General features: G+C 49.8%; 1 protein-coding gene across 4 annotated transcripts in view; it reads right to left on the reverse strand.

The window, feature by feature from the left end:
* Window positions 1-21,794, reverse strand: part of LOC119965094 (matrin-3-like) — a 69,294-nt gene that overhangs the window by 25,424 nt on the left and 22,076 nt on the right. For all 4 annotated transcript variants that reach the window (XM_038795380.1, XM_038795378.1, XM_038795381.1 and 1 more), the window contains 3 exons: window positions 16,811-16,849; window positions 11,848-11,945; window positions 1,525-1,562 (listed from right to left, as the gene is read on the reverse strand). In XM_038795380.1, the coding sequence (XP_038651308.1) occupies window positions 1,525-1,562; window positions 11,848-11,945; window positions 16,811-16,849 (175 nt within the window). The remainder of the gene's footprint in view (window positions 1-1,524; window positions 1,563-11,847; window positions 11,946-16,810; window positions 16,850-21,794) is intronic.

A 21,794-nucleotide genomic window follows, 5' to 3' on the forward strand; every position in this document is an offset into this window, starting at 1 on the left:
CTTTTCTTTTAAATATTGACTTTTGATATTGATAGGTCAAATTGAGAGAAATTAAATGAGAGACCAGGGCACATTGGCTGTGTTAGCACGTCAATTCTCAAAACAACGGTTCATGCCAAGAACTCCAAGCCAATTTCCTGAACGTAGCCATTATTAATCTCCTCCATGTAGCCTGGTAACTCTCAACAGTTTTAAGACAATAAGAAGTTGAGAATGTGAACTGCCTGAAGTGGGTGCCCTGCCAATAACATGTCGAGTTTTAACTTGTCACGGTCAAAACCCTGAACTGCTTAAGGATGCGCTCATCTAAAATGTGAACAAAACCAGTTTGGATATCATCTTTGATTGCACGTACTTAAAATTTATGGCATAATTACTGGGATACAGCCTTTCCCTCTGCCAATATAAAAGGGTAATAAGGCCATAAAAATAAACAAAGTTGTTTATTTCTAGTTGGGTAGAATGGAAAAGTAGGCTTGTGATGTTAAAATTGTACAGAACCTTGCGTAGCCTGCACTTGAAAAGTACTGTGCACATTTATAGTCTCCATAGCATAAAAAGGACACAGAAGATGAAAACAAAGTTCAAAGAAGATTTATTATGACACCAGGATTGTGAGATTATACTTCTTGGGAACAATTAAACAGGGTGGAGCACTTTTCTGTAGAAAAAAGATGGGGGGGGGGGGGGGATTCTCCGTTTTGCTGGCACCCGGGGGTTTCCCGACAGCGTGGGGCTGCCCCACAATAGAAAACCCACTGACCGGATGGCATAACGGAGAATCCTGCCGGCGGGTCGAGGCAGAAATGTGGCGCGTGGGGCAGAGAATCCAGCCCGGGGTGTGTGAAGAAAGACAATCTGATAGAGGTACTAAAGAGTATGAAAGGGTAGACATGGGTATGTTTCCACTTGCAGGGAGATCAGAACAAATGCAAGATATTTACTCATTATTTTTAGCCTAGAGAATGAAACCCACCACCAAGCCGAGGTTAATAGTATAGATTCATTTAAAATGAAGCTTGATAAATGGCATAAGGCAGAAAGGATTAGAAGGTAATTTTAATGGCGTTAAATGAAGAAGGGTGGGTGGGTGGAGGGTTGGTGGAACATAAATATTAGCCCGGACCTGTTGGACCAAATGGCCTATTTCTGTGAGTAAATATTATGTAACCATAAAATATGCAACTGGATTCTGGCTAAAATGTGGCAGAAAATAACATGACAACAAAGGAACCTGCTGGCCCAGCCATATTCCAGTTTCTCTCCCAAAGATGAGAAAACTGTTTGCATCGGTAGTCGAAAATCAATTTACATCAAATATATTTATGCCATGATCTTTGCTTCACTGGGTGTTCTCCCCACATGCTTTATTTTAATCTTTTTCATTAAAAAAAATGTGCAACATCTAATCTCTTGAACTAGAGAACCAGTTTTCCCAACTCCACTAAAATAGCCTAAGACCTAGAACCAATGGAGACTTTTGACCTCTGACATTATTTATACTGTAATGAAGCAAAAACTGACCATATTTCGTTTGTTTTGCATTTGACCTTTTCTGTTGCCTGAAAAACACAAAAAATATCATAAGCTCTGATAAGATACAATTACTTCTTTTTTTTTTTAAATACTTTTTATTGAAATTTTTCGATACAAACATTTACCCCTACTACATTTTAAATTATAACACAACAAATCCCCCCTGGAAAATCCTCCCCGCGCCCCCCCCCGCGCGCACCCCCCCCCCCCCCCCTCCCCCCCCCCGCTACCAGTCTAGCAACCAGACCGTTTTTCCCTTTCTGCCGATGGCCTCGGGCAGTCATTGCCCGCGACCCCCCGCTGACGTGCTCCCTTCGTTGCTATCCCCCCCCCCCCCCCCCCCCCCTCCCTTCCCCCCCCCCCCCCCCCCCCCCCCCCTTCTCCCCGGGTTGCTGCTGTTTCGGCCTCCAGTTCCTATCTCTGATCCAGAAAGTCAAGGAAGGGCTGCCACCGCCGGAAGAACCCCTGTACCGACCCTCTCAGGGCGAATTTGATTCTTTCCAATTGGATGAAGCTTGCCATGTCGTTTAACCAGGTGTTAACACTTGGTGGCCTTGTGTCCCTCCACTGAATCAAGATCCTTCTCCGAGCTACCAAGGACGCAAAGGCCAATATTCCGGCCTCCCCTGCCTCCTGTACTCCTGGCTCCACCCCAACCCCAAAAATCGCTAGCCCCCACCCTGGTTTGACCCTGGTTCCCACCACTCTCGATACCGTCCCCACCACCCCCTCCCAGAACTCTTCCAGTGCCGGACACATCCAGAACATATGTACATGGTTCGCAGGGCTTCCCGAACACCTAACACACCTGTCCTCACCCCCGAAGAACCGACTCATCCTAGTCCCCGTCATATGGGCTCTGTGCAGCACCTTAAATTGGATGAGGCCCAACCTTGCGCACGACGCCGACGAATTGACCCTCTCTAAGGCATCCGCCCATGTCCCATCTTCTATCTGCTCTCCCAGCTCCGCTTCCCACTTGTCTTTCAGCTCCTCTATCGATACCTCCTCCACCTCCTGCATTATTTTGTAGATGTCCGAGACCTTCCCTTCTCCGACCCAGACCCCTGACAGCACCCTATCACTCACCCCTCTATCGGGAAGCAAGGGAAATCCTTCCACCTGTCGTCTGGCAAATGCCTTCACCTGCAGGTATCTAAACGTGTTCCCCGGGGGGAGCTCAAATTTCTCCTCCAGCTCTCCCAGGCTCGCAAACCTCCCCTCTATGAACATGTCCCTCAGTTGCCTGATGCCCGCCCTGTGCCAGCTCTGGAATCCCCCGCCAGTGTTCCCCGGGACAAATCTATGGTTCCCTCTCAGTGGCGCCGCCATCAGACCCCCCACTTCCCCCCTGTGTCGCCTCCACTGCCCCCAGATTTTCAGGGTGGCCGCCACTACCGGACTCGTGGTATACCTTGTGGGGGGGAGCGGCCATGATGCCGTTACTAGCGCCCCCAGGCTTGTATTGCCGCAGGACGCCCTCTCCATACGTTTCCAAGCTGCCCCCTCCCCCTCCATCACCCACTTGCGCACCATCGATGCGTTCGCCGCCCAGTAGTATCCGGAAAGATTGGGTAGCGCTAATCCTCCCCTGTCCCTACTCCGTTCCAAGAAAATCCTTCTCACTCTAGGGGTGCCATGTGCCCACACATAGCCCATAATGCTGCTAGTTACCTTCTTGAAGAAGGCCCTGGGGAGAAAGATGGGCAAGCACTGAAACAGAAACAAGAACCTCGGGAGGACCGTCATTTTGACTGACTGCACCCTCCCTGCTAGCGACAGCGGTACCATGTCCCACCTCTTGAACTCCTCCTCCATCTGCTCCACCAGCCTTGAAAAGTTCAGCTTGTGGAGGGTCCCCCAGTTCCTTGCCACCTGCACCCCCAAGTACCTGAAGCTCTTTACTGCTCTCTTAAAGGGGAGCCGCCCAATTCCCTCCCCCTGATCTCCCGGGTGTATCACAAAGACCTCACTTTTACCCACATTTAATTTATATCCCGAAAAGTCCCCAAACTTCGCTAGTATTTCCATTACCTCCGGCATTCCCCCTTCCGGGTCCGCCACATATAACAACAAATCATCCGCATAGAGTGATACCCGATGTTCCTCCCCTCCCCTCGTCAGTCCTCTCCACCCCCCTGAACCCCTCAGTGCCATCGCCAACGGTTCGATCGCTAATGCAAATAGTAAGGGGGATAGGGGGCATCCCTGCCTGGTACCTCGATGGAGCCCAAAATACTCTGACCTCCTCCCGTTTGTAACCACACTCGCCATCGGGGCCGAATACAGCAGCTTCACCCACTTGATAAATCCCTCCCCAAACCCAAACCGTTCCAGCGTCTCCCACAGGTATTCCCACTCCACCCTATCGAATGCCTTCTCCGCATCCAGTGCTACCACTATCTCAGCCTCCCCCTCCACTGCTGGCATCATAATCACATTCAACAGTCTCCGGACATTTGTGTTAAGTTGTCGTCCCTTTACGAACCCCGTCTGGTCCTCATGGATTACCCCTGGCACACAATCCTCTATTCTGGTTGCCAGGACCTTTGCCAACAGTTTGGCATCTACATTCAAGAGGGAGATAGGCCTGTAGGACCCGCACTGTACAGGGTCTTTGTCCCGCTTCAGGATCAAGGAGATCAGGGCCTGTGACATTGTCGGGGGCAGAACCCCCCCCCTTTCGCGCCTCATTGAAGGCTCGCACCAGCACTGGACCCACCAAGTCCACATACTTCTTATAAAATTCCACCGGGAACCCATCCGGCCCCGGCGCCTTCCCCGCCTGCATCTGGCCTATCCCTTTAACTAGCTCCTGCAGCTCTATCGGCGCCCCCAGCCCCTCCACCCGTTCCTCCTGGACCTTTGGGAACCTCAATCTATCGAGGAAGTTCTCCATTCCCCCCCTCCTCCTGGGCGGCTCAGACCGGTACAATTCCCTGTAGAAATCCCTGAGGACCCCGTTCACCTCTTGCCCCTTCTGCACTACGTTCCCTCCCTTCTCTCTCACTCCCCCAATCTCTCTGGCTGCATCTCGCTTGCGCAGCTGGTGTGCTAGCATCCTGCTCGCCTTTTCCCCGTACTCATAGACCGCGCCCTGTGCCCTTCTCCATTGCGTCTCCGCCTTCCTAGTGGTCAGTAGGTCAAACTGGGCCTGTAAACTGCGCCGCTCCCTCAACAGCCCCTCCTCTGGTGTCTCCGCATATCTCCTGTCCACTTCTATAAGTTCCCCCACCAGTCTCTCCCTCTCCTGCCTCTCCTTCCTTTCTCTGTGTGCCCTTATGGAGATCAGCTCTCCTCTGATCACTGCTTTCAGGGCCTCCCAGACTACCCCCACCTTCACCTCGCCCGTGTCGTTCGTGCCCAGATATCTCTCAATGCCCTTCCGGACCCTTCCGCACACCTCATCGTCCGCCAGCAGCCCCACATCCAGGCGCCACAACGGGCGCTGGTCCCGTGCTTCCCCCAGTTCTACCTCTACCCAGTGTGGTGCATGGTCCGAAATCGCAATGGCCGAGTACTCCGTGTCCTGCACTCTCGAAATCAGCCCCCTGCTCAGTACAAAAAAGTCTATTCTGGAGTACACCCTGTGGACGTGGGAGAAAAAAGAATACTCCCTCGCCCTTGGCCTGCCAAATCTCCAAGGGTCGACCCCCCCCATCTGCTCCATGAACCCCCTTAGCACCTCTGCCGCTGCCGGCCTCCTATTCGTCCTGGAACTCGATCTGTCCAGCCCAGGGTCGAGCACTGTATTGAAGTCCCCCCCCATGATCAGGCCCCCTGCCTCCAGACCCGGAATGAGGCCCAACAGGCGCCTCATAAAACCCGCGTCATCCCAATTCGGGGCATACACATTCACCAGCACCACATTCTCTCCCTGCAGCCTACCCTTCACCATCACGTACCTACCCTCCTTATCTGCTACCACCTGCGCCGCCACGAACGACACCCTCTTTCCCACCAAAATCGCCACCCCCCGGTTCTTTGCGTCCAAGCCTGAGTGGAACACCTGTCCCACCCACCCCCTTCTCAGGCGTACCTGGTCTACTACTCTCAAGTGAGTCTCCTGCAACATTGCCACATCCGCCTGCAGTCCCTTTAGGTGTGAAAAAACCCTTGCTCTCTTGACCGGCCCATTCAGTCCCCTCACGTTCCAAGTAACCAACCGGGTCGCGGAGCGACCTGTCCCTTTCCCCTGTCTATTAGCCATGTCCTGTCCCCTGTTCGCCCCGGGCGACCCTCCCCTTCTGACCCGTTCCCCATGGCGATGGCCCCCCCCCCTCTCTCCTCCCGTTCTTCCCTTCCCGTCCTCGGCCTTTCCAGCAGCAACCCGGTATCCCCCCCTAACCCCCCTTCCCCCCCCCCCTGGCTAGGACCCCTCCTAGCCGCGGTGTATCCACCATCGTACTCCCGAGAGTCAGCTGATTTTCGCTGACCCGGCTGCCCCTGCCACACTCCGACTCCTCCCGATGTGGGGGGGGAGGGGCCTCCCCCCCCCCCCCCTTGCCATCCCTCTCTGACCCCGCTTCAGCGCGGGAAAAGCCGCCATTGCTGGCCACACCCCACTCTTCTCTCCTCCCCCTTCCTCCGTCCCGCGCGCGGGAAACAGGGGAAAGCCCGCGCTTTCGCCCGGCCACACCCTACCCCGCCATCTTCAATTCCACCCCCGTCCCCATCCAAGCCCATAAAAAAGCCCCCTTAAAACGAGAGGAAGAAAAAAGAGAAAAAGAAAACCCGCATAACCAACTTGCACCCCCCCCGTCCCGCCTCCCCAACTTAACAATATAACAATATAAATAACAAATCTCAAATAAATACATAAATACATAACTATGCCTGCATAACTAAATAACTACCCAATAATAACGTATTTAACCATCACCCTCCATCGAACAGAACAGTAACCATAACCCTTAAAGAACAGATCAAAAAACAGTAAAAAAGCCCCCCCTACAACAACAATAATTAAGGGAAGTTGGCAACGGGAAGAGACACACAAAAAGGAACAAAGAAACCCCCCATAACACAAGTTTCAAAGAAACCAAACGATCCATCAACTTTAACCAAGTTCCGACCTGGCCTAAGAAAGACATGGGCCACTTGATCAGTCAAGGGTACTCGGGCGGCCTCGACCGCCGGCGTTCCCAAGTTCTAGTTCAGGTCCAGCTTTTCCTCCCGAACAAAAGTCCATGCCTCCTCTGGGGTCTCAAAGTAATGGTGCTGGTCCTTGTAGGTGACCCACAAGCGCGCTGGCTGCAGCATTCCGAACTTGATCCTCTTTGCGTGCAGCACCGCCTTCGTCCGGTTAAACCGGGCCCGCCGCTTTGCCACCTCTGCACTCCAGTCCTGATATATCCGCACCGTCGAATTCTCCCATTTGCTGCTTTTCTCCCTCTTGGCCCACCTCAGCACTTTCTCCCGATCACAGAAACGCTGGAATCGCACCAGCACCGCCCTCGGGGGCTCGTTCGCCCTAGGCCGCCTAGCCATGACCCGATATGCTTCTTCCAGCTCCAGAGGCGATGGACCGACCCCCTCTCCCATCAGGGAGCTCAGCATCTCCGCTACATATTTCGGGAGATCAGGCCCCTCCAGGCCTTCTGCTAGGCCCAGGATCCTCAAGTTCTTCCGCCTCATTCGAGTGTCCAGCTCCTCAAAGCGGCTCTGCCATTTCAGGTGGAGTGCCTCGTGCACCTCCACCTTTCCCACGAGGACCGTGGCCTCCTCCTCCCTTGCAGTCATCTCCTGCTGCAGCTCTCTTATCGACGCCTCTTGGGTCGCCTGGGCCCCCATCAGCCTTGTGGTCGTCGCGTTCATGGACTCTAAGAGTTCCACTTTCAGCTCCGTAAAACACCGGAGGAGAGCAGCCTGCTGCTCCTCCGCCCATTTTCTCCAATCTTCTAGTGCGCCACCGGCCGCCATTTTGGTCCTCTTCCCCCGCTTTTTTCGGGGAGCTGCTGCCGCTTTTTTTGTCGCCCCACTCCGAGTACCGACCATAAAGTTGGTCTCACTCTCCTCAGGGAGCCTTCCCCCACCGGGATTCGTCTTTACAGTACCGTCGGGGCCCTCCAATCGGCCCTTAAACACCTTTGTCGCAGGAGCTGCCAAATGTGCGACTTAGCTGGTCATAGCCGCAACCGGAAGTCCCCGATACAATTACTTCTATATGTTAAGGCATTCAAATTTTTTTTCAATGGGAAATTATTTTAAATATGATCTACCACCGTACAATTTCAAACAATTAACATAACTCAAAAACTTTTCCCAGCCTGCCTAAAGATCCCCAACTACAAAGCCGAACAAGGAAATCTTTCTATTTAGCGCTCCATTTCATTGAGAAGGCTCCAGACAAATCCACCTTCAGCCACCTACTTTCAGCGGCGGAGGTAATAATTCAGTTACAAACCAGTGTAAAAAATAAGACTGCATTTATACTTAACAATGGTATCATGACTGAATCAGGCTCTTTGGCAAGTGTACGGCCGAATAGGACAACATCAGACTATTTTAGACTTCACCGGGGGACGAGACAGGGATGCCCCCTCTCCCCACTTTTGTTTGCGCTGGCTATAGAGCCGTTGGCAATTGCTCCGAGAGCCTCGAGGGGCTGGAGAGGATTAGTCTGAGGGGGGTTAAGGGTGAAGCACAAGGTTTCGCTCTATGCGGATGACCTGCTTCTGTATGTTTCGGACCCAATAGAGGGGATGGAAGAAATCATGAGGTCTCTAGGGGAATTTGGCTGGTTTTCGGGGTATAAGCTTAATATGGGAAAGAGTGAGATGTTGTGGTCCAGGCAAGGGGACAGGAGAGGTGACTGGGAGAGCTGCTGTTTAGGTTAATAGAGGGAAGCTTTAGGTACCTAGGCATCCAAGTGGCGCGGAATAGAACTGGCTGCATAAATTGAATCTGGCCCGGCTGGTGGACCAAATGAAGGACGATTTTCGGAGCTGGGACGCGCTTCCGTTGTCTCTGGCTGGGAGGGTGCAAACGGTGAAGATGACGGTCCTCCTGAGATTCCTATTTGTATTTCAGTGTCTCCCAATCTTTATTCCGCGGTCCGTTTTTAAGCGGGTCAACAGAGTGATCACGGGCTTCGTCTGGACAGGCAATACCCCGCAAGTAAGGAAGGTAATGCTTGAGCGGAGTCGGGGAGAGGGCGGGCTGGCGCTGCCAAAATTTAGCAACTATTACTGGGCGGCTACTATAGCCATGATCAGGAAGTGGGTGGTGGGGGAAGGGTCGGCACGGGTGCGACTGGAGACGGCTTCATGTAAGGGACCAGTTTGGAGGCGTCGGTAACTGCGCCTCTGCCGTTCCCGCCGGCACGGTACTCCACCAGTCCAGTGGTGGCGGCTGCCCTGAAAGTTTGGGGCCACTGGAGGCGGCATATGGGAGCAGTGGGAGCATCGGTCTGGGCCCCAATCTGTGATAATCACCGGGTTGCCTCGGGTAGTATGGACGGGGGGTTCTGGTTATGACAGAGAGTGTGAATTGAGAGGATGGGGGATATGTTCATAGAGGGGAGCTTTCCGAGTATGAGGGCGTTGGTGGAAAAGTTTGAGTTGGCGAGGGGAAACAAATTCAGGTATCTGCAGGTGCGGGACTTCCTTCGTAAACAGGTGTCAACCGTCCCGCACCTACCACTAAGGGGGATTCAGAACAGGGAGGTTTCCAGAGGGTGGGTAGGAGAAGGGAGCGTCTCGGACATTTGTAAGGAGCTTATGGGGTCGGAGGAGATGCAGACCAAGGAGTGAAGCGCAAGAGGGAGGAGGAGCTGGGAGGTGAGATAGAGGATGGTTTATGGGCAGACGCATTGAGTAGAGTCAACGCGTCCGCAACATGCGCCAGGCTCAGCCTGACACAATTTAAGGTTGTTCACCGGGCTCACATGACAGTGGCCCGGATGAGCAGATTCTTTGGGGTGGAGGACAGGTGCGCAAAATGTGCAGGACGACCGGCGAACCATGTTCACATGTTTTGGACATGTCCAAAGCTTAGGGGACTTTGGCAGGGCTTTGCAGATGTCATGTTCACGGTGTTAAAAAGAAGGGTGGTGCTGAGTCCAGAGGTGGCGATTTTCGGGGTGTCAGAAGACCAGGGAATCCAGGAGGAGAAAGAGACAGACGTTCTTGTCTTTGCTTCCCTGGTAGCCCGGAGACAGATACTATTAGCATGGAGGGACTCCAAGCCACCGAAGTTGGAGACCTGGCTATAGGACATGGCTAGCTTTCTCTGTTTGGAGAAAATCAAGTTCGCCATGAGGGGGTCACTGCCAGGGTTCACCCGGAGGTGGCAACCATTCGTCAACTTCTTTGCAGGAAATTAATCGTCAGCAGACCGGGAATGGAGGGGGTCCAATAAGGATGGAACCTGTACAAGAGGTAAATGGCTTTTGCACTATGTTTATGGTTTCATGTATATTGTTTATTTTGTTGTTATTACTATATCAAAAATATCTCAATAAAACGTTTGTTAAAGAAAAACAATGGTATCATGGACTTTACAGTGCAGGAGGCCATTTGGCCCATCGAGTCTGCACCGACCCTTGGAAAGAGCACCCTACTTAAGCCCACACCGCCATCCTATCCCCGTAACTCCAGTAATCCCACCTAACCTTTTTGGACACTAAGGGCAATTTATCATGGCCAATTCACTTAACCGGCACATCTTGGGATTGAGAGGGGATACCGCAGCACCCGGGGGAAACCCACGCAGACACGAGGAGAACGTGCAGACTCCGCACAGACAGTGACCCAAGTCGGAATCGAAGCTGGGACCCTGGAGCTGTGAAGCAACTGTGCTAACCACTGAGCTACCGTGCTGTCCCATCATAATATGGTGGAAATAATTGCTTCAAGTAGCTACACTTTGCCAATAAATTAACTCACGTCCTCAGGAAGTCATCATGGTAACCTACCGTTTGTAGAGGGTGCATTAGTTTTGCAGGGAATTGCCACAAATTGATCATGATCAAATTTTGGCAAATCTCACATTTGTATGATGAATTTAAGGGGTGAAACTATTTATTTTACACATATAAGCTACATACTAATTAAGTGAAATGACAAATTGAAAAAGCTGCTTCAATTTTCTTAAATGTACCATATAATCAGGAAATCAATACTAGTCACCCCATCCAGGTTCAATGGTTCAGCATGACTTTTCCTTCATAACATTAACACATGACTCACAACGTTTGGCTGTAGATGTCTCTAAATCTGTTTTGTAAAGATGGCTCCATTTCTTGTACTAAATGGAGCAAAATAAGGTCCGATAAAAACTCACCAAGGCTCCTTTGGAAGCACCTTCCAAACCCACGACCACTATCAAAACCATGACACTACCATCTAGAAACATTAGGGCAGCAGATATATGGGAACACCACCACTTAGAAGCTCCCCAAGTCACTCATCACCCTGACTTGGAAATATATCGCCGTTCCTTCACTGTCGCTAGGTCCAAATCCTGAAACTCCTGAATAGCAGTGGGTGTAACTGCATGACATGAACTGCAGTGGTTCAAGAAGGCAGCTCACTACCATCAGCTCAAGGGCAATTAGGGATGGTAACAAATGCTGGCCTAGCCAGCAAAGCCCACATCCCACAAAAATGAATTTACAAATATATGGCCTACAAACTGTACAATGTGGAAAATGCAAGTACCTCAAATATTCACTTTAAAAATAAAAGCTGCAAATCCAATGGATAACTGAAATTGTCAGACAATCAAGTTTATTATAAACTCCTGCTCATCACATGGCTGCTCAAAGTTGAAGCCCAGTAGTTAGGATGTGACCCAACTTGAAGCCTAATTTCTCTGGACTCAGTTCTGGATAAGGAAACCTTCACCGTATATTCACTTTTATTAGTGAGACTGCGGAAAAATACCTTGTTACAGGGCAAACCTGGCAATTTCATCTGAATTAATGAGCAGCTTTTTCAAATGTGCCAATACCGTGCCAATCTCACCATTGCCACAGTAGTAACCAATAAGTCTTTGTGTTCCAGAGGGAAACCTTGTCTGCAACAAATTAAAATCTGGGTTATAAGAGATGGACTGTGCTTTCCACTGATGGCAGTTGGCATTATTTTCTTTTTTAAAAAAAAAGAAATTACTCGGTAGATGTGCAAAGCTATTAGGCCACCTCTTATGCATCTGATAGCAGCCAGTTCAGTATTACTGGGAGATGCTTGAAAGATTGTTTGTGTTGTAATTCAATGAGACAACTGTGAACAATAGGATGAGCGCACGCAAAAAATAACAATTCTGATCTGCCAATACAATTTGTAGACAAGATAATTTTATCCCAACCTCCATGAGGGTCCAGCGCATCCAGCTGTCTGATGGCTGCAAGGAGTGCTGATGCAGCATCTGGAGCAATGTTGGTCTGTCGTGCAGATGGATTGGACCTAATGGAGTCCAAAGGAAAAGCAAATTTAATATGCAAGCAGATTCAATTTATCAACTACAAGTTGCAACATATCCTTTTCAAAATCTGTGCATTGACGATGCAAATCAAACTAGAGATATTTATAAGCAATCAGCAGAATGAATGCAGAATTATCTCCAACGTTGCAGGGATTCGGCTGCAGGACAAAGGCAGAGCCTACATCATGCACCCAGGCCATTCTTCAAGTCACCACTTCAGTTTAGGTCACTCTAAAGCTTAGTTTTTTCATGGTCTATAAACTAGAATATAAGCTCCATATCAAAGGGTGACCTAATAATAGTTTAAAATTGTGAGTGTTTTTGACAGAAGGGGCACAGAATGCTTCTGCTTATGTGGAAGAGCATAGAGGCAATTAATATGAGACAGTCACAAAAAAATCTAATAAGAGAATTCAGAAGATACTTTTCACCCAAAAAGCGATGAGAAAGTGGAACTTGCTACCACATGGAGTGATTCGAAACAAATGGTATAAATGCATTTAAGGGGAGGCTAAACAAACAGCTGAGGGAGAGTTGCACAGATAAGATTTAGAGTAGCAGCATCATAAATGATGGCATGCTCTTGTGAGGTGTGGGAAACAAGTTTCCAATTGAGTCTGATAATTGGCTGCTATGCTTTAACAATCTTGATTTGGAGGCTGGGCACATCAGGTTCGACAAAGCACATTAGATCTGGTCTTCGAGGGGCAGCACGGTGGCGCAGTGGGTTAGCCCTGCAGCCTCACGGCGCTGAGGTCCCAGGTTCGATCCCGGCTCTGGGTCACTGTCCGTGTTCTCCCCGTGTTTGCGTGGGTTCCGCCCCCACAACCCAAAAATGTGCAGGCTAGGTGGATTGGCCACGCTAAATTGCCCCTTAATTGGAAAAAAATGAATCGGCTACTCTAAATTTATAAAACAAGAAGAAAAAAAAATCTGGTCTTCGACACCTGGGGTCAGCTGGGAGCCCCGACCACTATACTATCTTGTTCTTGATGCTCGTCATGAAGGGTTGGAGGTGGCTGATTGTGTCGAGTCATCACCCCGGCAAGGGCCTAGATTGACTCAGTGTTGGGGCGACAGCATGGCAGAGATTTTTTTATTTAAAAAATAAAAATAAATTTAGAGTACCCAATTATTTTTTCCAATTAAGGGGCAATTTAGCGTGGCCAATTCACCTAACCTGCACATCTTTTTGGGTTGTGGGGGTGAAACCCACGCATACACGGGGAGAATGTGCAAACTCCACATGGACAGTGACCCAAGGCCGGGATTCGAACCCGGGTCCTCAGCTCCGTAGGCAGCAATGCTAGCCACCGTGCTGCCCTAGCATGGCAGAGAAGAAGGTAATTCATTCGATGGAATTTTTGAGGATCCCCAGCGTTGTTTAGACGATCCTGCCTTAGCTCTGGCCTTTCCAACCAACATAGATTGTGTTTATTATCCTGCAGTTCATCAATAATCCTGGACTTTGCTCCCTTTTGATTATGCTCTTGATTTCTTGTTGCAAGAATGGGCGAGGTGTGAGCACAAGAGTCATCGGTTATTTTGATTTAGCAAAAAATCATGTGATTATGTGGTTTGGGCAGTCTTGCTCCTCGTTCTTTTTAATGTGCTGTAATCCTTGCAGTTATGAGAAAGGAGCGTATTTTAGACACCCCTTATTTTGTTTATAATGAAGATGAATGGAATCACTACAGGGTGGTGGATGGATAGTTAGTGTGGAGGTGGGTGGTAGGGTTAATTAAGTCCTCATTAGGATGGAGGACAGCCCTCAGTTAGAGCTAATTGTATTGGGTTTATTTTAATTACTATGAATTTTGAGAATCCATGCTTATATCCTATGAATGTCCAGGCAGATCATGTATCCTGGAGAGGACCGGATTCCTTCAGATTGTTCCTTGGGGTTGGCTTTTAAAAAAAAGAGCTATTAGAAATAAGTAGGAGTGCACGCTTGGATGGGGCTGGCTAGCTATTGTTTGAATTTTTGAAATGAGAGACTGTATACTATGCCTCTTACATTGTTGGAGCCGTTCTTTGGTTTGATTGTGGAGTTAGGCACCCTCCTCCAAGTGGTCTTATGTAGTGATTTCCTGAGTGTCCTCCGTCTTGTGGTTGGGTCTTCCACACGGGAAGAGTGTTTTTGTCTCTGTTCCGGCAATACTGTATTGTCCCCTAGTATCCTCTTTATAATGACATAGTGTTTGGGATGGGGGGGGGGGGGGGGGGGGGCGGCGGCACTGACCTCCCAAGACACCCGATTATTGTGTGGCTTGGTAATTCTTCTCCTGTTTTGTGGTGGGGTCTCCCCGGTTGATGCCAGTGTGATTTTTCTAGTGTTGGTGGGGTTGGTACAGGTTCCTGGGTATGGTCGGTAAGGTGCAGGTCCGGCTGGCTGGTAGGTCTTGGTGCACGCTGGGTGTCCTGACTTCTATGTGTCTAGAGTGCAGGACTAGGCCAGATCCAGTGCGGTGGAACACACTTATTCGAGACGTCCTGAGAGGTCTTTGATGCAGTTAAATATCCTTGGTTGACAGACTCCTGGGGTTGAGGCGGGTCCGGCATGATGGTCGATATCATGTTGCCCTCCTTAGGATTGGGACGTTCCCTTGTCTGAACGAGTAGGTTTTTCGCTTCTTCATTAATAGCTGGTGGTTGTGCGCTAATACAGACCCATGGCTCGATCTTGGTCCTCTTTTATCCCATGACCTTCTGCTCCAGGCAGTTCTTCTTTTTACCGTTTCGATAAGGTTGTTGGGAGGTGATCATAATCCAAATCTACAGCTGCTGATTCTCTCTGAATACATATGTGAAATTATCTCTTTGTACTTCTTTTTTGATATAGTGGGTATAAGTATCCTTGATTGATTCTTGCAGGGATACACACAGGTCTGTTATCCAAGGGAGGAGGTTGCTGTACGTCATTGATTGCTCTGGTGCTGCTCGAGATGCATGCTGGTGTGTGCCCAAAAATGGCACAATGTATCCTCAACTCTCATGGTCATTGCAAGCAATCACTGCGTAGGACGCATGCACCATTTTACCATGTTTTCATGGCCTTATTCTTTTCTCACTTGTTCACTGGTAATGCATATAGGTGTGCCAAATTGAGTCTAGTGATTGTATTGAACCAGCTATATTGCTGTTATCCTGTTCCCCTGTGTAATCATGTATGTTGAGACTTTTTATTTCTTACTGAGCTGTGCCATTCCTGTGGTTTTGTTGCATTATTTGTTAAAACGTAAAACGTCAATAAATATACTTAAAATGCTAGCATGGACAGCTGAGGATGAATGGCCCGTTTCCGTGCTGCATATGCTGCATATTTATGCAACCAGATGGTTGGTGTACAGAAGCTTCGAAGTAACAGCAAGCAAGGCAGTGATCGGCAGGCATCCAAAACAAATTTTCTTTTTGATGCAGGCAGCTACCTGCGTATTGCTAATGGCAGGGATTGCATGTGTGGTGAGTGTGCCCTCTGCAGTTGTAGTGGCAGAAAATGCAGCCTTTAGTTACTTTGGTGTCTCTGGAGTGAAACATACATTAGTGATACAGGGGAAAGAAAATTGCAGCCACTACAACATTTTAATAATACATGGAATGAGCACATGAGAATTTGGAGGCAGTTTCAGGAGCACTTTGAATTTGGGGCGATGTTGAAGATGATGCTGATCCGAGATGAGTTTGAGCCTGGGAGGATGGCTGTTTGGCTTTGGGGCAGGGAGAAACAAGGGAGTGAAGGATCTGTTATTAGAAGGCAAAATCACTGGCTTGTAATACAGAACAAGGCCAGCAGTGCGGGTTCAATTCCTGTACCAGCCTCCCCGAACAGGCGCCGGAATGTGGCGACTCGGGGTTTTTCACAGTTACTTCATTGACGCCTACTCGTGACAATAAGCGATTATTATTATGAGCCCGTTGTTTGAAGATGTGGAAGATGTGTGTGAGTGGCGTGGGAGGGGACCAGCACAATATGTGCATATGTTCTGGTCCTGCCCAAAGTTGGGGAAGAATTGGTGGGGGGAGATTATACTTCAGTATCATGTCGACGATCTTACATGTGGACTTGGAACCCAATTCCCCGGGGGCCATATTTGGGATTCGATGGGTGCAGGGGTAGATGTGTTAGTCTTCGCCTCATTGATCACTTGAGGCTGCTCTTATTGGACTCTGCCTTGGTGGGACTGAGGGATTTAATGGAGTTACTGTGTTTGGGAAAGGTGAAGTTAGCCTTGAGGTGGACAAGACCGTGGGGCCTCACGGTAGCATGGTGGTTAGCATCAATGCTTCACAGCTCCAGGGCCCCAGGTTCGATTCCCGGCTGGGTCACTGTCTGTGTGGAGTCTGCACGTCCTCCCCGTGTGTGCGTGGGTTTCCTCCGGGTGCTCCGGTTTCCTCCCACAGTCCAAAGATGTGCGGGTTAGGTGGATTGGCCATGCTAAATTGCCCGTAGTGTAAGGTTAATGGGGGGATTGTTGGGTTACGGGTATACAGGTTACGTGGGTTTAAGTAGGGTGATCATTGCTCGGCACAACATCGAGGGCCGAAGGGCCTGTTCTGTGCTGTACTGTTCTATCTATCTATCTATCTATCTATCTATCTATCTATCTATCTATCTATCTATCTATCTATCTATCTATCTAAGACAGGGGTTCCATTTATATTACATTTTGGAGAGCTGGTTGCCGCTAACAGGAGTCTTTGGGGGGATTGGGTTATTTCAGTTGGAAATGTTGTGAGATTGTTAAAATTTGAATAAAAACATTTTCAAAAACAAAAAATGCACGGAATGAGCTCCTCAAAAATTGACATTGTTACCCAGATGTCACTGGAAGCAGTTTGAATTTACCTTGTGGATGGAACGTCTTCTGGAACCCATTGTGGGTAACTAGAAATAAAAATAAGAATCGGTTACGTACATATTACCAATAATTCCCCCAACATTCCAAACAACCACGTTCAATAATTAAAATACACGAGGGTGGCACGGTTTCGGAGTGGTTAGCAATATTGTGTGCAGTTTTGGTCTCCTTATCTGAGGGGGCTATAGAGGGAGTGCAGCAAAGGTTTACCAGACTGATTCCTGTGATGGCAGGCTGACGTTTGAAAGAGATTGAGACGGTTAGGATTATATTCGCTGGAGTTTAGAAGAATGAGGAGTGATCTCAAAGAAACTTATAAAATTCTAACAAGACTGGACCAGATAAATGCAGGAAATATGTTCCCGATGGTGGGGGTGTCCAGAATCAAGGATCTCAGTCGAAGGATAAGGAGTAAACCATTTAGGACTGAGATGAGGAGACATTTCTGCACCTAGAGAGGGTGAGCCTGTGGAATCCTCTACCACAGAATGCAGTTAAGGCCAAAACATTGTACGTATTCAAGAAGGAGTTAGGTATAGCTCCTGGGGTGAAAGAGATCAAAGGAAATGGGGGAAAAACAGGAACAGGGTTACTGAGCTGGATGATCAACCAGGATCATAATTAATGGGGAGTAGGCTCAAAGGGGCACAACGGCTTACGCCTGCGCCTATTTTCTATGTTTTTAGGTTTTAGAGGTCTTGATAAGAGTGGATAAGGCAGCCTTATTCCACTTGGTAAGGGGTCCATAACTCAGCAGCACAGAGTTAGGGTAAGATAGGAGTTTGACAGGATTTAAAGGAAATTGTTTTCATCCAGAGAGTAGTGCACTTGGAACTTACTGCGCGAAAAGATAGGAAAGGCAGAAACTCTTATAATATTTTAAAATATTTGGATATGCACCTGAAGTGCATACGAGTCAAGAGGGATTGAGCTCAATGGTGGGGTCAAAAAGCGCAGATGTGGGCTTCCGGTGTGGACCATGCAGTAAGTAGTCACACACAAGGAAGCTCCTGCCCAAGGTTACAGAAAAGCGCTCTTTTTAAATCAATATGGGGGGGAATTTTGATGAAGAGACGTAGGTGAATGTTGGAGGAGTACTTTCCCCCAGGAATGGTATGACTCTTGGTTACCAGACCCGGCAGAAACAGTGAAAGATTTGGCTGAAGCTGCTGCAAAGACAAAAAGTCTCTTCCAGCATGCAGGCGGGGGAAGGGCGAGCTTAAAGGGCTCAAGCTGACTTGAGGGCCTTTATTAAAGCTGAATTCCAGCAGCAGAGGGAACAACTGTGAAAAGATCTCGCAAAGGCCATTGAAGAAGCGGTGACGAGACTTCCAGCGGCAGCCATGGAGGAGTAGGTCGTGCATTCGTCAGCTCCCGTCTGGAACCGACTCTAGGACCTTTTCCAGAAGCTTCCACGGACTTTTTGGGGCCAAAAGGATTCCCTCTCTGTTGTATGGATAGCTGGACCAGGAGTGGCCGGGTGAAGCGTTTAAGTCCCAGCAGTCAGAAGCATGCGGAGCGGGTGCCGAGGCACGGCATGGCGGCCGGTATAGACCAGGGTCCATGGACGCAATGGGCACAGGAGTTCCTGAGGGACTGCTTTGCTGATCTTAAAAAGGACATGCTGGCCCCAATGAAGGCATCAATAGACCAAATGATCACAACTCAGGCAACACAAGGGAAAGCGAGATGGAGAAAAAGCGATCCGACCAGTCGGGAGAGTTGGTTGTATTGGCCCTTAAGGTGGAGGCTGAGAATGACCTCCACAAGAAGAGGCAGGAGAGGATGGAGGACCTAGAAAACAGGTCCAAGAGACAGAACTTGAGAATTGTGGGCCTCCCTGAAGGTGTGGAGGGGTCAGATGCGGGAGCATTTGTGGTATTCCCTCGATCCCTGGAGCTGGACGGGGCGCATAGAGCCCTCGCAAGGAAGCCCAATGTGAATGAACCGCCGAGGGCCAGGGTGGTGAGATTTCATCGCTTCTCAGACAAGGAACTTGTCTTGTGGCGGGCAAAAAAAGAACGGAGCAGCAGGTGGGAGAACAGCGTGATACGCATCTACCAGGACCTGGGTGCGGAGCTGGCCAAGAGGCGTGCTGGATTCAACCAGGTGAAGGCGACCCTCTTCAGCAAGGGCATAAAATTTGGGATGCTACACCCAGCGAGGCTATGGGTCACGTACAAGGAACGGCATCACTATTTTGAGACACTGGACGAGGCGTGGTCATTCGTCAAACAAGAAAAGCAGGACTCAAATTAAAGGACAGTTAAGCTTTGGTGGAACACGGTACCGTTTCTAATATAAGATTGTATGCAATGTTGGGTGCGTGTAAGGGCCGTGGTGGTGGCTGGAGGGTGCAATGTTTTCCGGCAAAGTTGAGATACGGAGGGGGCCCTGTACTTAGTGCGCATTTTCGGGAAGTTGGAGCCTTGGTTCAACAAGTGTCTCCTCACGGGGAAATGTTAGTGTCTTCTGTTTATTTTTTGTTTCGTATCACTATTTACTCACTGGGGCTGGAGAGGTAGTTTAATTGGTTTATTCACGTGGGGAGAAGGGTCCGGACCATGAGGCGACAGTCTGATCGGTGATCGGCGCCAGGGGCAGGAGCTGCCAGGGTCAGCTGACTCTCGGGAGCATAGTGGGGGGTGAGCAAGTGCCGAGCTGGTGCTTGGCGGTGGGCTTTGGGGCTATTGTGGGGGGGTGGGGGGGGGGGGGGTGCGGCTTTGCTGACAGAGAAATTATCAATTGAGGGTTGGGGCAGTGGCTCCCTTTGTGGGCGCTCGAGGAAGAGAAGGGCGTGGGCTCGAGGTTGGCCAAGAAAGGGCGATGGCTAGTCGGCCGGGGGGGGGGGGTCCAGACTGATCACGTGGAATGTGAGGGGTTTGAATGAGCCGTTCAAAAGAGCACGCATGTTCGCGCATCTAAAGGGGTTAAAGGCAGACGTAGCAATGCTTCAGGAGACACATTTAAAGCTTGCAGATCACACGAGATTGAGAAAGGAATGGGTAGGCCAGGTGTTCCATTCAGGGCTGGATTTGAAGACCGGGGGGGGTAGCAATTCTGATCCGTAAGGGTGTGGCATTCGAGGCTGGCGGAATTGTGGCAGATAAAGGGAGCAGGTATATAATGGTGAGTGGAAAGTGGGAGGGTGTTGGGGTGGTGTTTGTGAACGTCGTGAACGTCTAGCTCCGAATTGGGATGATGTGGAATTTACAAGATGCATGCCAGGCAAAATCCCAGACTTAGAGTCAAACCACCTGATCATGGGGGGGGGGGGGGGGGGGGGGGGGGGGGGGGGGGAGAGAGAGAGAGAGAGAGAGAGAGAGAGAGAGAGAGAGAGAGAGAGAGAGAGAGAGAGACCTTAACAGTCATTGACCCCGAGCCGGACCGGTCAAAGTCCAGGACAGGGAAGCAACCAGCAGTGGCTAAGGAATTGAAGGGTTTTATGGAGCAGGTGGGGTGGGGGTGGATCCCTGGAGGTTCGTGCGGCCGAGAGCGAAGGAGTTCTCTTTTTCCTCCCACGTTCATACGGCTTATTCCCGCATAGACTTCTTTGTCTTGAGCAGGGCGTTAATCCCAAAGGTGACAGGGACAGAATATTCAGCAATCAGTCTCGGACCATGCCCGCACTGGGTGGACCTGCGGCTTAGTGAGGAGAGAGGGCAGCGCCTGCTCTGGAGACTGGATGTGGGGCTGCTGGCGGACGAAGAGGTTTGCGGGCGGATTAGCAGGACCATCCAGGATTACCTGGAAACAAACGATACGGGTGAGGTAGCAGCGTCAACGGTCTGGGAGGCTCTGAAGGCAGTTGTCAGAGGGGAACTCATCTCAATTCGATCCCATAGGGAAAATAGAGAAAGAGCCGAGAGTGAGAGACTGGTGGAGGAGATACTCTGAGTGGACAGGAGATATGCGGAGGCCCCTGAGGGAGCGGCGGAGTCTGCAGGCGGAGTTTGAACTGCTGGCCACAGGGAAAGAGGTAGCACAGCTGAGGAAGGCAAGGGGGGCAGTCTATAAGTATGGGGAGAAAGCGAGTAGAATGCTGGCACACCAACTGCGAAAGAGGGAGGCGGCCAGGGAAATCAGGCGAGTAAAGAATAAGGAGGGTAACACGGTCTTAGATCCGGGGAGGGGGGTTGAACGGAATCTTTAAGGAATTCTATAGTAAACTATACGAGTCGGAGCTCCCGACAGGAACGGAAGGGATGAGGCAATTTTAGGACCAGTTGAGGTCTCCAAAGGTGGAAGAGGACCTGGTGGAGGGGCTGAGGGCCCCGATCGAATTGGAGGATTGTCAAGGGTATACAGGTCATGCAATCGGTAAAGCCCCGGGGCCGGACGGTTACCAGGTAGAATTCTATAAGAAATTTTCATAAATATTGAGCCCACTCCTGATGAGGACCTTTAATGAGGCTAGAGAAAAAGGAACCCTTCCCCCCAACAATGTCACAGGCTTTGATCTCACTCATTCTTAAATGAGGGAAGGACCCAGAACATTGCGGGTCACACAGGCCAATTTCGCTTTTAAACGTGGATGCCAAATTACTAGCTAAGATCCTGGCCAAAAGAATTGAGGATTGCGTCCCAGGGGTGATAGAGGAAGACCGGGCTGGGTTTGTTAAAGGCAGACAACTCAATACCAATGTCCGGAGACTTTTGAATATTATGATGCCCTCAGAGGAAGGGGAGGCGTGGAACATCGGGTCTCGCTATACGCGGATGATTTGCTCCTGAACATTTCGGATCCAGTTTGTGATCCAGGCCAAGAGGCAGGAGGAGAAACTGAAAGAGCTGCCGCTCAGGATGGTATAGAAAAGTTTTCATTACCTGGGTATACAGGTGGCAAGGAAATGGGATGCCCTGCACAGGCTCAACCTGACCTGGTTGGTGGGGCAAATGGAAGGGGACTTTAAAAGGTGGGACATGCTCCCGCTGTTACTGGCAGGGAGGGTGCAGACTGTGAAAATGACT

The sequence above is a fragment of the Scyliorhinus canicula genome, chromosome 4 (assembly GCF_902713615.1).
Source record: "Scyliorhinus canicula chromosome 4, sScyCan1.1, whole genome shotgun sequence".
Taxonomy (NCBI): domain Eukaryota; kingdom Metazoa; phylum Chordata; class Chondrichthyes; order Carcharhiniformes; family Scyliorhinidae; genus Scyliorhinus; species Scyliorhinus canicula.